General features: G+C 42.5%; 1 protein-coding gene across 6 annotated transcripts in view; it reads left to right on the top strand.

Moving 5' to 3' along the window:
- Positions 1 to 11,023, top strand: part of HMGXB4 (HMG-box containing 4) — a 30,151-nt gene extending 19,128 nt beyond the window's left edge. For all 6 annotated transcript variants that reach the window (XM_082740350.1, XM_082740351.1, XM_082740352.1 and 3 more), the window contains 6 exons: positions 1,130 to 1,211; positions 2,206 to 2,270; positions 3,247 to 3,352; positions 3,801 to 3,970; positions 8,252 to 8,374; positions 8,871 to 11,023. In XM_082740350.1, the coding sequence (XP_082596476.1) occupies positions 1,130 to 1,211; positions 2,206 to 2,270; positions 3,247 to 3,352; positions 3,801 to 3,970; positions 8,252 to 8,374; positions 8,871 to 8,915 (591 nt within the window). In that variant the 3' untranslated portion in view covers positions 8,916 to 11,023. The remainder of the gene's footprint in view (positions 1 to 1,129; positions 1,212 to 2,205; positions 2,271 to 3,246; positions 3,353 to 3,800; positions 3,971 to 8,251; positions 8,375 to 8,870) is intronic.
- The last annotated feature ends 2,112 nt before the right edge of the window (positions 11,024 to 13,135 follow it).

Here is a 13,135-nt window from a genome sequence, read left to right as displayed (position 1 = left end):
CACTCTCAAATGAATAAATTAATTTAAAAAAAAAAAAAAAGGGGTCAACTCACTAGGGACCTTAACTCTGTCTGCAAAGTCCCTTTTGCCATATAACAACGATCATGGGAGTGATATCCCATCGTATTCACCAGCCCTGCCCACACTCACCAGGAAGGCATTCATTATACAGGACATGTAAGCCAGCAGGTGGAAATCCTGGGAGCCATCTTGGAATTCTCTCTGTGAGAGAAATAATACTGTAATAATGTTACCAAGTACCTACCGAAGTGCCAGCCACTGTTTGATTAATTCCCACCTCTTCCTCAAATAGTATTATCCATGTTTCACTTACAGGGAAACTAAAGCTCAGGGATGAAGCAGTTTGTGTTGCTAATAAATAGTATGGTCATGGTGGCATCCAAAGCCTGGGCTCTTTCCATTTTGCTATATTACCTTGCTAAATCCTGTCACTCTTCCCTCCCTGTTTGTGGAGGTGTCATGATACAGGGAAGAATAAGCATGTTTCATGCACAAAGCAGTTTGTTGAAGCGAGAGGGATTCATCTTCCACTGACTACCAAAGAATTGTCTTCAGTTATTATTTACTTCTTACATTGTACCACAAGAATGTGAGTAATAAAATAATGATAAACTACAAGTAACAGGAAAAGCAAGGTCAGGAAACTTAGTAAAAGACTGGAAATCAAAACCAGAGGAACTAAAGTAACATAGATTTGGCTCTTGGCCTTCTGGTCCCAAAGTAAAGGGAAATTATATGGTTCTTCTTTTCAAAGACAAAAATAGCCCAGGACTGGATCAAGGTTTTCTCAGCACGTAGTTCTCAAAGAAACATGTAACATGGGATTGTGTGTAGGAAGAATGAATGGCTTTACAAGTAATCATCAAATAGTGGCCACAATCTGAAAAATCTAGTCATGTAGCAAGTGGTTTTTATTAAGTAAATATTAAATATAATTACAAATTAAATATAATTAAAGAGTATCCTGTTTAAGAAGCTGGTTAGGGGTTTAGAACTCTTCCCTTGATGAAAAAGTATAGGTCTCTTCTCTGTTTTGTAACTGTGGATTCAGGGTTACTTGACCTGTGTTCTAATGAAGTCTTACTCTGTTCTATTTTTGTGACACTAGCCAAAAAAGAAGAACATGTCAGCCTACCAAGTGTTCTGTAAAGAGTATCGCGTAACCATCGTGGCTGACCATCCAGGTATAGGTAAGAACATTTCCGGTCTTCAGTTTTGTTACTCTTCATTTGTATTTTTGCTGCTGTGCGGTTAATTCAGCCAGTCGGCAGGCAACTTCTTCCTGTTGTATTAAAATAACACAAATCTCATTTTTCCCCACAGTTCTGAAGTCACTTTAGACTTTGTCTCGGTCCACCCCATCCATAAAAGAGATAAGCTTTCTGTTTATAGCTCTTAAAATGATAAAATGGGAAACTGAGTAAGATGAAATATTCTGAAGTACATTATGTGAAGCCGCAGATGTTTGTCTCCAAGATCCTTTAGCTAATCCTTCCCTTAATCTGGCCCTTGGGTGTGAGTTACAGCAAAAGGACTTAACATTGCTCATATTTGTCTCTGAGTCAGAAGTTAGTGAGGTGAGAAAAACGCTCTGCCACAGACCTTGACAAGTCATTTCACCTCTACAAATCTCATTTGCCTAATGTGTACCATAGCTTCCCAACCTACTCGTCAAGGTTGTTAGGAGGCACACATGAAGTGCCGTAAGAGATGTGAGAGCTTTATTAAAGCTTGACCTTGCCATACAAATGGAAGGGCAGTGTTGCGCTTCTGGGCCACTCGAGGGAAATTCTTTGGTTCTCTGCTTTTGAAACTTGCTAAAAATCTAACAGCTTTTATCAAATTCCATATAACGTTAAGTTTTCCTTAGCCCAAGTGGATAAGCTCTGTAAAATGAGATCAAATTGAAAGACACCAGAAAGATGCTTAAGGGAGAAATCCCTGGAGAATAGATGTGTGAGAATTTGAGCCTGTCTCATGACCACTAAAATAGCCCCTTCCCTCCCAAGAGAAAAGAGTCAAGAAAAGTGATGGGGTTTTAGTTCGGTTTTATAGAAGAACCTTGTGCTATTTAAATCTGAGCTTAGAAAATCCTTTTTCTGGTTTTTGCTCTTATCAATCTTCTGTTTGGTTTATAGTCAAACCTTTACTGTGTTAACATTTTTTTTTACTCTTTTATGCCAGATTTTGGGGAACTTAGTAAAAAACTGGCTGAGGTGTGGAAGCAATTGCCAGAAAAGGACAAACTGGTAAGTATACTTCCTTACAAACACGGTTTTCCTTGCTTTATGCCTTCCAAAATGTGTCATTCTCCTATAGCCCATCCAGCCAACAGTGAAAACAGTGGGAAAAAATCACAAATCAATAGAAAATGGTTTGGCAGAGGGCGTTAACACTGGCCGGTGCCAGTTTACTCTAGTGAGGAGTCAGCTGCAGGAAGGCTGTCTTTTCTAGCCTCATCTAGTTGTTTTCCAACAACCTTATATTTGAGCCAAAAGATGGCCTCACTTGGGCAGTGTTTATGGGTCAAAAGAGAATCTAAAATCAGCCCTTTCCTGCAAACAGCCACTGGTAAGACCAGATATGAATGGAGGAAGGCCACCTCCTCCTGGTTACTGCTGATCAGAATTATGGGCTGTGCTCACTAGGTGAACCGGTTCCGGGTCATTCTCCTCATCGGCCATTACCAAATAATCCATCCCACTATCAAATAGCCAGGAAAACAATGGAAACTGGTCCTATTGGAATCATTCCCAGTCACTCTCCAGCCAGGTGATGTGAAGGTGATCTGGGAATTCATCTGGGTGAAATGAAAGTATTTGTCACCCAGGTTAGGTTATCTTTCGTTCCCATTTTCCGGGTCATTGTCATCCTATGGTTGGCATTGCCATCCAGTAGGATGGCATATTGAACCCCATGGACAGCATACTGAGCCACATGTTTACCCCATGATTTTACATTTCGACCTGCAAGTAATCTCAAAATCCATGCCAAGACCTGCCTGTTAGCATGGGGGAACGTTAAAGAGTCCTCTACTAAGATAGCACGGTGGTCAGCATCTGAGGCCTGTTCAGTACCTTCAGCTTCAGAGTTGCTGTTCAGCCCCCACCCCCCCCTCCAGGCTTTCCTTTCTTTCCTTCACTCTCCTCTCCTATAACTGCTTTCCCTTTTGTGTCTTGTCCTGTTTCATTTATCATAATTTCTTTGGCCCTGATCTGACTGCAGATTTGGAAGCAAAAAGCTCAGTATCTGCAACACAAACAGAACAAAGCAGAAGCTACAACTGTGAAAAGAAAAGCATCCTGCTCAGAAGTTCCCGTGAAAGTGAAAGGTAGTGACTGCGACCCTCTGTTCCTTAGAGCGTTGTGAATCTTGCTTCTTTACTAGGAATCAGGAGAGCAGCCTGTGTCAGAAGCAGATCTTGATACTGAGATGTTATTACCGAATATTATAGGTTGCAAAAAATAAATTTAGAAAATGTAAATCAGAAGTCACCAAACTTTTTCTGTAAAGGGCCAGAGTAAACACTTTAGGTCTTGTGGTCCATAGGCACTCTTTGTCACATATTCTTTATTTTTTCTACAACCATTTAAAAATGGAAAACTATTCTTAGCTCACGGGCTATACAAAAACAAGGCTTGGGCCAGATTTGGCCCACAGTCCCTACTTTTGCCAAATGCCTGGTATAGCTCATAAAAGGGGGAAAAGCAGGAAGACTATCTTTGTGATGTTCTAAGCCATAGGCAAGCGTTCTCTCTCTATTTCATCTCTGTTCTCAGCTTCCTCTGCAGGAGTACTGTCACCCCAAAAGAAATCCCCGCCTACCACCATGCTGTTGCCAGCCTCTCCAGCCAAAGCCCCTGAGACAGAGCCCATTGATGTCGCTGCTCATCTGCAGCTGCTGGGGGAGTCCCTAAGCCTCATTGGACACCGCCTGCAGGAAACCGAGGTGAACGTGACTGTCAGTCACTTGTTTCTTACAGGATATGAGTCCATTTACTCCTTCCATGTGCATCCATTGAGCAACTCCTGTTGTGTGCTAGATTATTCCAGGTGCTCAGGAGACAATGATGAAGAAAATATACACCAGTAGAACTGTCCAGAGATTTGGACTCTTCCTCCTAGCTCTCAAAGTTTATGCTTACACCATTGAACAATGGCACAGAAAGGAGTTGCAATCTCCTATAACTTTTTTTCCCCAGTTTTTATTGAGATATAATCAACATATGATCCTGTAACTTATTTTGATCTTTTTTTTTCTCATGCAATGGGAAAAATGAATACAAATCCCATGGAAATTTTAATCACTTGTACTTAGAAGACAGTTTGAATTTTTCTGCACATTTCCAGTAAGGTCTTGGGTAGACAGAGTAAACTGTACAGGGGATTAAGAGTGCTTCTACTTTGAAAATGGGTAGCAAGGGGCACCTGAATGGCACAATTGGTCAAGCGTCTCTTGGTTTCGGCTCAGATTGTGATCTCACAGTGATGACAATGAGCCCCATATTGGGCTCTGCGCTGAATGCAGATTCTGAATGCTTAAAACTTTCTCCTTCTCCCTCTGCCCCTTTTCCTCCCCTGTCCCCCTCATGCTCTCTCTCCTGCTCTCTAAAATAAATAAATAAATCTTAAAAAGAAAGAAAATAGGTAGCAAATAGGGAAATTGAGCTTCTTAAGCTCTTCATTACTCTGTGTTAAATTATACAGCACTGTGTGCCCTAGGGAGATCTTTGTCCCTTTAAGCTTCAATTTCAAAATCACTTAACCTGCAAAGCTGTCATGTTCCATTTCTATTACCATATTCAGTTTCTAATCATATTGCCCCCTTGGCTAACTCAGTCGTGTAGTATTTCAGTTTTCCACTGGGCCCTAATAGGACATTCCAGCAAGGAAGTCAGTCTTTGCTACTAAAGCCATTTCTAAGCTGAGAAATCAGTGTTGGAATATGAAGCTATTCACTTGCTTCTCTGTGGAAGTTGTATTTTTTTTTTAAGATTTATTTATTTATTTGACAGAGAAATAGCAAGCACAAGTAGGCAGAGCGGCACACTCCCGCTGAGCAGGGAGCCTGATGTGGGGCTCGATCCCAGGACCCTGGGATCATGACCCAAGCTGAAGGCAACTGCTTAACTGACTGAGCCACCCAGGTGCCCCAAAGTTGTGTTGTTAATATTATTCAACAAATAAAATGCCAAAGACCACAAAAGATGAAGGTTATCCAAGTTTTGTGGCTAATTTCAATAACTTAGCAGGTTTCAAAACAACTAGGGTATTTTCATAAAGGTTCAGATATTTAAATAGATACAGATATTTCCAGAATAAAATATCCTGGGATCCTTATTTATGATTCTTAGTTTCCTAAAGTTAGAAGTAAAAATTATTTGTTTTATGCCCCTTCCATATTCCACACTTTCCCTGATATTTCCATTTAGTTTAGCAAATATTTGTTGAGTACCTAGGCATTATTCCAAAACTTGGGGAAGTAGAAAATCTGACTCTCGGGCACCAGGGTGGCTCAGTGGATTAAGCCACTGCCTTCGGCTTGGGTCATGATCTCAGGGTCCTGGGATCAAGTCCCGCATTGGGCTCTCTGCTCGGCAGGGAGCCTGCTTCCTCCTCTCTCTCTCTGCCTGCCTCTCTGCCTACTTGTGATCTCTCTCTGTCAAATAAATAAATAAAATCTTTAAAAAAAAAAAAAAAAAAGAAAAGAAAATCTGACTCACTTCCTGATGGTTTCCAGGTGATATCATTAGGAAACTTACAGTTTCACTGCAAAGGTAGAGCATATACATAATCAACCATTAAAACAAGTCAGCTTCTATGAGCAGCTGCTTGGAGAGAGTTACACATACATGTGCCTAGAAAAGGGAAAGACTTGCACAAGTTTCCTAGCCCACTTTATTTTATGTAACAAAGGGTCTTATCGGGATCTAATTCACAAACAATAAAGTTTACCTTTTCAAACTGTAGGAGTTAGCGGTTTTCAGTATATTGATGGAATTGTGGCCTCATTGCTACCTAATTCCAGAACATTTTCTTTACTCCCAAAAGATACTCCACACCCATTAGCAGTAATTCCCGTCCCTCTCCAGTCTGCTTTTTCCCAGGCATCAGTCACTTGAATACATTCTCACAATTTTGCAGTTTCCTTGCACCACTCAGTTATTTACCTTATATTTTTATTTTACTGAATCTATCCATGCTTTCACAATGATATCCTTGATATCACAAGTCTGATATTCTAATTTTTTTCTAATATAATACATCACAATGGATATGTCAGAATAATTTGTGTTCGCCTATATGCTACCTAAAATTACATACTATGCTTTAAGGAACATTGATGTCTACAAGTCACTTATTTACAGATTGGATACTAGGAATCTAGTAAAATTAAGTGACTATGACAAGTGGACACACTGTAGCAGAGCCCAGCATGCGTTACTCCTAACTCTGTCTCCCTCTTTTGCTCTGTGCTGAACTGATACAGCGAGGGTAGCTAGAGAACAAAGAGAGTTAGGGGGAGTCAGGAGAGATTTTGTCAAAGGGAAGTGCTCTTCTAACAGGGCCTGAAAGGATCTGGAGGGTTTTGTCTCATGGAGACTTTGGAGAGAGACCTTCCAAAACCAGAAAATGGTGCACATCTATTTCTTGACGTTCGAGTCTTCCACAAAGATGGATGAGAGGAGCCCCAGTGAGGCCGTAGACCCCCACTTCCACTTTAACCAGATCTTCTAGCTGTTTTGCATATTGAGATTCCATACCAGGGTTTCTTGTAAGTTTTTATTTCAATCCCAGTTAGTTGGGATGCCTGGGTGGCTCAGTCAGTTAAGTGTCTGCCTTTGGCTCAGGTCATGATCCCAGGGTCCTGGGATCAAGTTCCGCATCAGGCCCCTTGCTCAGCAGGGAGCCTGCTTCCTCCTCTACTTGTCGCTCCCCCTGCTTGTGCTCTCTCTCTGACAAATAAAACCTTTTTTTAAAAAAATTAAATAAATTCCAGTTAGTTACCATGCAGTAATTTCATTTTTAATTTGAAACAGTCGTTTTAGATGTGCAGGATAGTGATTCAACACTCCATACATCAGTTGGTGCTCATCACAACAAATGCATTCCCGAACCCCTATTTCACCCATCTCCCTGCCTGCCTCCCGTTTGGTAACTGTCAGTTCTCTATAGTTAAGAGTCTGTTTCTTAGGGCGCCTGGGTGGCTCAGTTGGTTAAGCAGCTGCCTTCGGCTCAGGTCATAATCCCAGGATCCTGGGATCAAGCCCTGCATCGGGCTCCCTGCTCAGTGGAGAGCCTGTTTCTCTCTCTCCCTCTGCCTGCTGCTCTGCCTACTTGTGCTCTCTCTGCATCTCTCTAATAAATAAATAATATATATATTTTTTTTAATTATTATTTTTTTTTAAGATTTTATTTATTTATGTGACAGAGAGAGACACAGCGAGAGATGGAACAAGAGCAGGGGGAAAGGGAGGAGGGAGAAGCAGGCTTCCTACCGAGCAGGGAGCCTGATGCAGGGCTTGATCCCAGGACCCCAGGATCATGACCCAAGCCGAAGGCAGATGCTTAACCACTGAGCCACCCAAGCGAGAAGTACACGTATGTGTGTGTCACATGTTAGTGTGTAGGGCTATAGAACCTTCGTCGTTACCACATTTGAGCTATATTCATGGAGTTCATAAGAAAAGTACTTCTGCAGGCACCTGGGTGGCTCAGTCGTTAAGCGTCTGCCTTTGGCTCACGTCATGATCCCAGGATCCTGGGATCCAGATCCGTATCAGGCTCCCCGCTTAGCAGGGAGTCTGCTTCTCCCTCTCCCACTCCTCCTATTTGTGTTCCCTCTCTCGCTGTGTCTCTCTCTGTCAAATAAATAAATAAAATCTTTTAAAAAAAAAAAAAAAAGAAAGAAAGAAAGAAAAGAAAAGTACTTTTGCACACATGAACTTCATAGATCTTTTCTCTGGAGTAGGTTAGTCTAAGTGACTGACCTTAGGTCGCACAGAGGGTGAGTTAGGAATACAGAAAGGAACCTGGAAACGTACTGTGAAAGTTTTCTTTTTAAACAACTGCAGAGTTATCATAGCAGATACCTTCTCATTTCTGCTGCAAATTGCAGAGAACTGGCAGGACTTAAAGACCAACATGAGGAAAGCAACCAGAACGTGGAGGGAGCGTCAGCAGTGGGCCCCGAGTTACAGCCTGCTCTCCCTTCCTGCTCTCCTTTCAGGGCATGGTGGCCGTGTCCGGCAGTTTGTCAGTGCTTCTGGATTCCATCATCTGCGCGCTTGGCCCCTTGGCGTGTCTGACCACACAACTACCTGAACTGAACGGCTGTCCCAAACAGGTCTTGGTGAGTTGTCCTTGGATTTTTTTCAGCCAGACCCCTCGGGAGCCACAGAGGCCCTGCCTTAATGAGCTCTGTCGGACACAGGCTCACATGGCTTCCTGGCAGATGGCGCTCCCTCTGTCCCTTGGCCCACACACACGGTACCGTATTGCTGAGTGCAGGCCGGGCCTTCAGCGCAGCTAGAAAGCGTGCCATTTCCCTAAACAGTCCTCTGGAGGGAAGCCTTCCAGCCTTGAGGGGCTTCAACTCCTCTGTGGCCTGTTTGGTCTTCTGCACAAAGAAAGTACAGGAGTCTTCTGCCTCTTCTCCACAACGACTAATGGGAAAGAGCCAGTAGAGAAGCTTCTAGCAGAGCAGAGAACAGGCTGCCAGCTTCACGCTCCCGCTGCTTTCTCTAACTCTCGGGTTCCCTTCTCATCTCTCTCCCCTGACAAAGAAATAGGTCTCGGGGAACTAAGGTAGAGTACTCTTCAGCTGAACCTTTTCCTTTGTTTTGCAGTCAAACACACTAGACAACATTGCTTACATCATGCCTGGACTGTGACAGCGTGGAGTCCCGGGACAGAGACCTTATCCTCCCCCATTGCTGGTTTGTGTATATAGGACTGTTCCAGATCCCTTCACTGGCCTCCGGGTGTAGGTTTTAAATTTTTATATATATACATATATATGTATGTATATGTATATATATATATATAATGTACAATATATACATAGGACTGTAACTACTTTGCTTTTAATAATTTTATGAAATGGCAAAGGTTTAGCCAAGAAGAAACCTTGGCAAGAATATGGGCTTGGGATTCTTATTTCTCCTGTGGTGGATAAATCTGCCTTAAAAATCAGTGTAACTTGGGGGCTGGGGGCTTGTTCTGGGTGCCAAGGGCATCTCTTTATGGACAGCTAAAATGTGATTTTTTTCCAAACTCAGTTGTACCTCCAGACCCATCACTGACCATTTGCCTTACCTGTCTTACAGTCGGAAATGTAATAGGAAAGATTATGGGAAGATGCCAGGTGACTAAACATACAAAGCCTTTCAATTTGAAGTGACCTAGGTAGGAAGTGATGAAGTCATTCCCATCTTACAGTTACTGCAGTGGCTTAGGTGAACTTCGTAGGGGGTTCATTCCAATTCCTGCTACACAGGTGTCCGTGTCTCAAAATTTCTTGTAATCATTGGTACCATTAGCAGCCTCAGTAGGGGCCAAGGAGTTACGTGAGCCCCAGCAGCATAAAACACCTTGGAGAGGGTAAAGTTGTTATTGCACAAGTTGAATTGCATATATTGTGAGATGACCCAGAATATTCCATCTGCAGAACTAATTGCTGGTATCTTCCATCGGCGGCATTAGCTTAGTCACTGAGTCCTCACAGGTTTTGCTGCTTAGTTGCTGGATGGTTGGGGAAGATGAACTTTGCCCAGCATGATTCTTGGGTTCATCCCGTTGGCTCCCCTGGTGGACAGATAGATACCCAGTGTTCTGCATTCCACACATAAGTGAATTGCAAAAAAAAAGTACTCGATTCTCATGTAGGTTTATTTATGTGTGCGTGTGAATGTGTTTTAATTATGTGTATTTAACGCTTTAGAATCTCTTAGATTTTAATTTATCCTGTAAATTTCTGTATATATAATTTAATAACAAAAGTCTCCACCAGCAACAGCATGTGGAAGATGCAGATTTGTCATTTTTCCCTCCGTCTTTCCTCTGGTCTCCTCTGAAAACTCCAAATCATCCACATTTTAAGGTATCGTGCCTCAAAAAGGAATCATTATGTCGGGATTCTAATGCTTTATTATTCAATAATGTCAAGAAAGCATAATTAAAAGGAATGTTACCATTCGCAGCTGCCCATTTTTCCAAAGAACTAGACTTTTGCTTCCCAGTTCCAAAGAAGACAGTTGAGCACTTCGGAGCTGTTTTTCAATCTGGTGTGAGATTCCCTGCCAAAACCAAGCTCCGGGGTAACTGTGCTTTCCTCCCCGGGCCTAGACGGAGCACGACAGCATCAGAGTAGATCTTTGAGGACCAGGCAGCCAGCCTGCGTCTAACTTACTCCCTTTCCTCTTCCGCTGGTGTGGTCCCGGGGCTTTGTTTCCTGACTGTACTCTGGCTGCTGATCGCCCTCAGCTCAGAGTGGTTGTGAAGTTTAATTGGGGAAACACAAGGAAATGGGTATGTTTGGGAACCAAAATCAAGAAGAGCAGAAATCTGGGTTTGATTTTGTGTGAGACCCTGTGCCACGCCTCATCTGTACCCATGGAAGTTTCCTGTTTGACACAGGGTATATCAACGAGGGGCCTTGAAGACTTGGATTAGTACGGAAGAAGTCAATCCTACCCTTGTCATTTGTGCACATTAATGAAATCCTGATGAGGACCTACTTTTTGTTGGTTTGTTTTCCTTTAAACCCCAACCCTATTGTATTTGTATTTAAATTTGTACACATTTGTATAATAGTCTGTACCTTGTGGAATTTGGTACTACTAGAGGAAAAACTTTGGATTCAGACCTTCTTGCAGTTTTTATATCATTGTTTTATTTTGTTTTTTAAATTCTAGTGGTTTGATCCAAATCCCATTACAGTTGTATAAAGAAATAAAATTTTGTACTTATATTATTAAAAATCACATTTTTAATATTTGTAGTCCGGTCTCAGGTATCTTTTCCCTGTTGCTGACCAAGTTGCTATGCAATTCTAAAAACTGTCATTTTCCACCTCTGTCCCACTATGATTTACTTAAAAAGAAAAATCTGTCTGGAATAGAGGCCAAGTTTCTGATCTTAGCCATTTTCATAACATACATCTTGTTCTGTCTCTATTCACTTTTACATTGTAGAGTCTCGTGTTTTCTCTCTTGCAAGCTAAAAACCAGTGCCTCTGATAAGAGAAGCTCTATTCACTGATAAATGAAATTGTGTGTACACCATATGTTGGCCTAACACAAGAAAGTAGCAGTTGTGTATTAAGGGTCATATGTGAACTGTGTGCTTAGATGTGATATATTTCATGCTGTTTCAGCCCTCTCCTGACTTAATGAATGATGTTGGATAAGTCACTTAGTCCTTAATGGGCGTCTGAAGTCCCAGCAGTAAAATAGTGTTAAGGTCACTCCCACCCCCAAGCCTGTGGCCGGCCAGCCTGACATAAGTGTCTAGTAACTCTGTGAACATTTATTATATGGATATCTGACCTCTCCAGGTACAAATTTCAATGCAAACCCAAGGTGTTACTAGTCACGAATAGTGGAATATTCGATCAATGGGAAGGCTGACCTATGGAGAGGCTACAAGAAAGAGACCAAGACTGCTGAGTGACTACGAAGGAGTGATTTGCATGTTTTCTCTCCCTTAATCCTCCCACGAGCCTTATGAGGGTTACCACCCTTTACAAATGAGAGAGATGCAGAAAAGTGCACTTCCTCGGGTCACACAGCTAGTAAATGGCAAAGCCAGAAGCAGCACAATGGCACTGCTGACTCAGGGCCTAGGCTCTCTTCTGCCCCAAACCACTTTCACAGTTGATTCATGTACAGAATCCATCAGAATCCTCTTTGATCCACAGTCCTGAGCAAATGCAATCGTAGGAAGACTAACCAAGACATTTCCATTGTTCAAATGTCTGCTTGTCCTGGCTGGCTTTCACTACTCAGGCCTCACTTTCCTTATGTTATTGTCTGTCAACTTTGGAGGCAGAGGATCTTGACTTTTGGGCTTGAAAGGGGGTGCCTGGGTGGTTCAGTGGGTTAAAGCCTCTGCCTTCGGCTCAGGTCATGATCTCAGGGTCCTGGGATCAAGCCCTGTATCGCGGGCTCCCTGCTCAGCAGGAGTCTGCCCTCCCCTCCCCACCCTGCTCATGCTCTGTGTCAAATAAATAAAATATATATATATTTTTTTGTTTGTTTGTTTGGTTGTTTTGTTTGTTTAGAGATCATAAGCAGGCAGAGAGAGAGGAGGAAGCAGGCTCCCCGCTGAGCAGAGAGCCCAATGTGGGACTCGATCCCAGGACCCTGAGATCATGACCTGAGCCGAAGGCAGCGGCTTAACCCACTGAGCCACCCAGGCGCCCCAATAAAATATATTTTTAAAAAATAGGCTTTATGCCCAACATGGAGCTTGAATTCAGGACCTTGAGAACAAGAGTCGCATGCTCTACCAATCGAGCCAGCTAGGTGCCCCTCAGCAATCACTTTTTTTTTAAAGATTTTATTTATTTATTTGACAGAGACACGGTGAGAGAGGGAACACAAGCAGATGGAGTGGGAGAGGGAGAAGCAGGCTTCCCGCCAGGCTGGGAGCCCGATTCGGGGCTCAATCCCAGGATTCTGGGATCAGGACCCAAGCCGAAGGCAGATGCTTAATGACTGAGCCCCCCAGGCGCCCCAGCAATCACTTTTAAAACATAGTTTTAATCAGTTTTGTACTCCACTTAATGTTTGCCATTTACATTCCTATCTGTTGTGTTGACAAATCCCCATATTTCTAATTTAAGAGCCATCTAATATTCTGTTTTCATGGAGGTGATAGGATTCCACTGCCTGTTTGGGAGTATGTGGATTGTTTCTGCTTTTTCACCATGAAGGATAGAACTTGTGGCTGTTTTATTCTTGTCAATAAAGCCAAGATCTGTCCATAATCACTTGAAACCAGAGTGGTGCAAAGAGGCAGGCACCTCATTCAGGTAAATCACCACCAACATGAGCATGTTAAAGGTTGCTAATGGAAGAATCCAAAAGAAGTTTATGCTAAAATAACCTTA

Source organism: Mustela nivalis, assembly GCF_964662115.1.
Source record: "Mustela nivalis genome assembly, chromosome: 7".
NCBI classification, from domain to species: domain Eukaryota; kingdom Metazoa; phylum Chordata; class Mammalia; order Carnivora; family Mustelidae; genus Mustela; species Mustela nivalis.
This window is presented reverse-complemented; position numbering and strand designations above follow the sequence as displayed.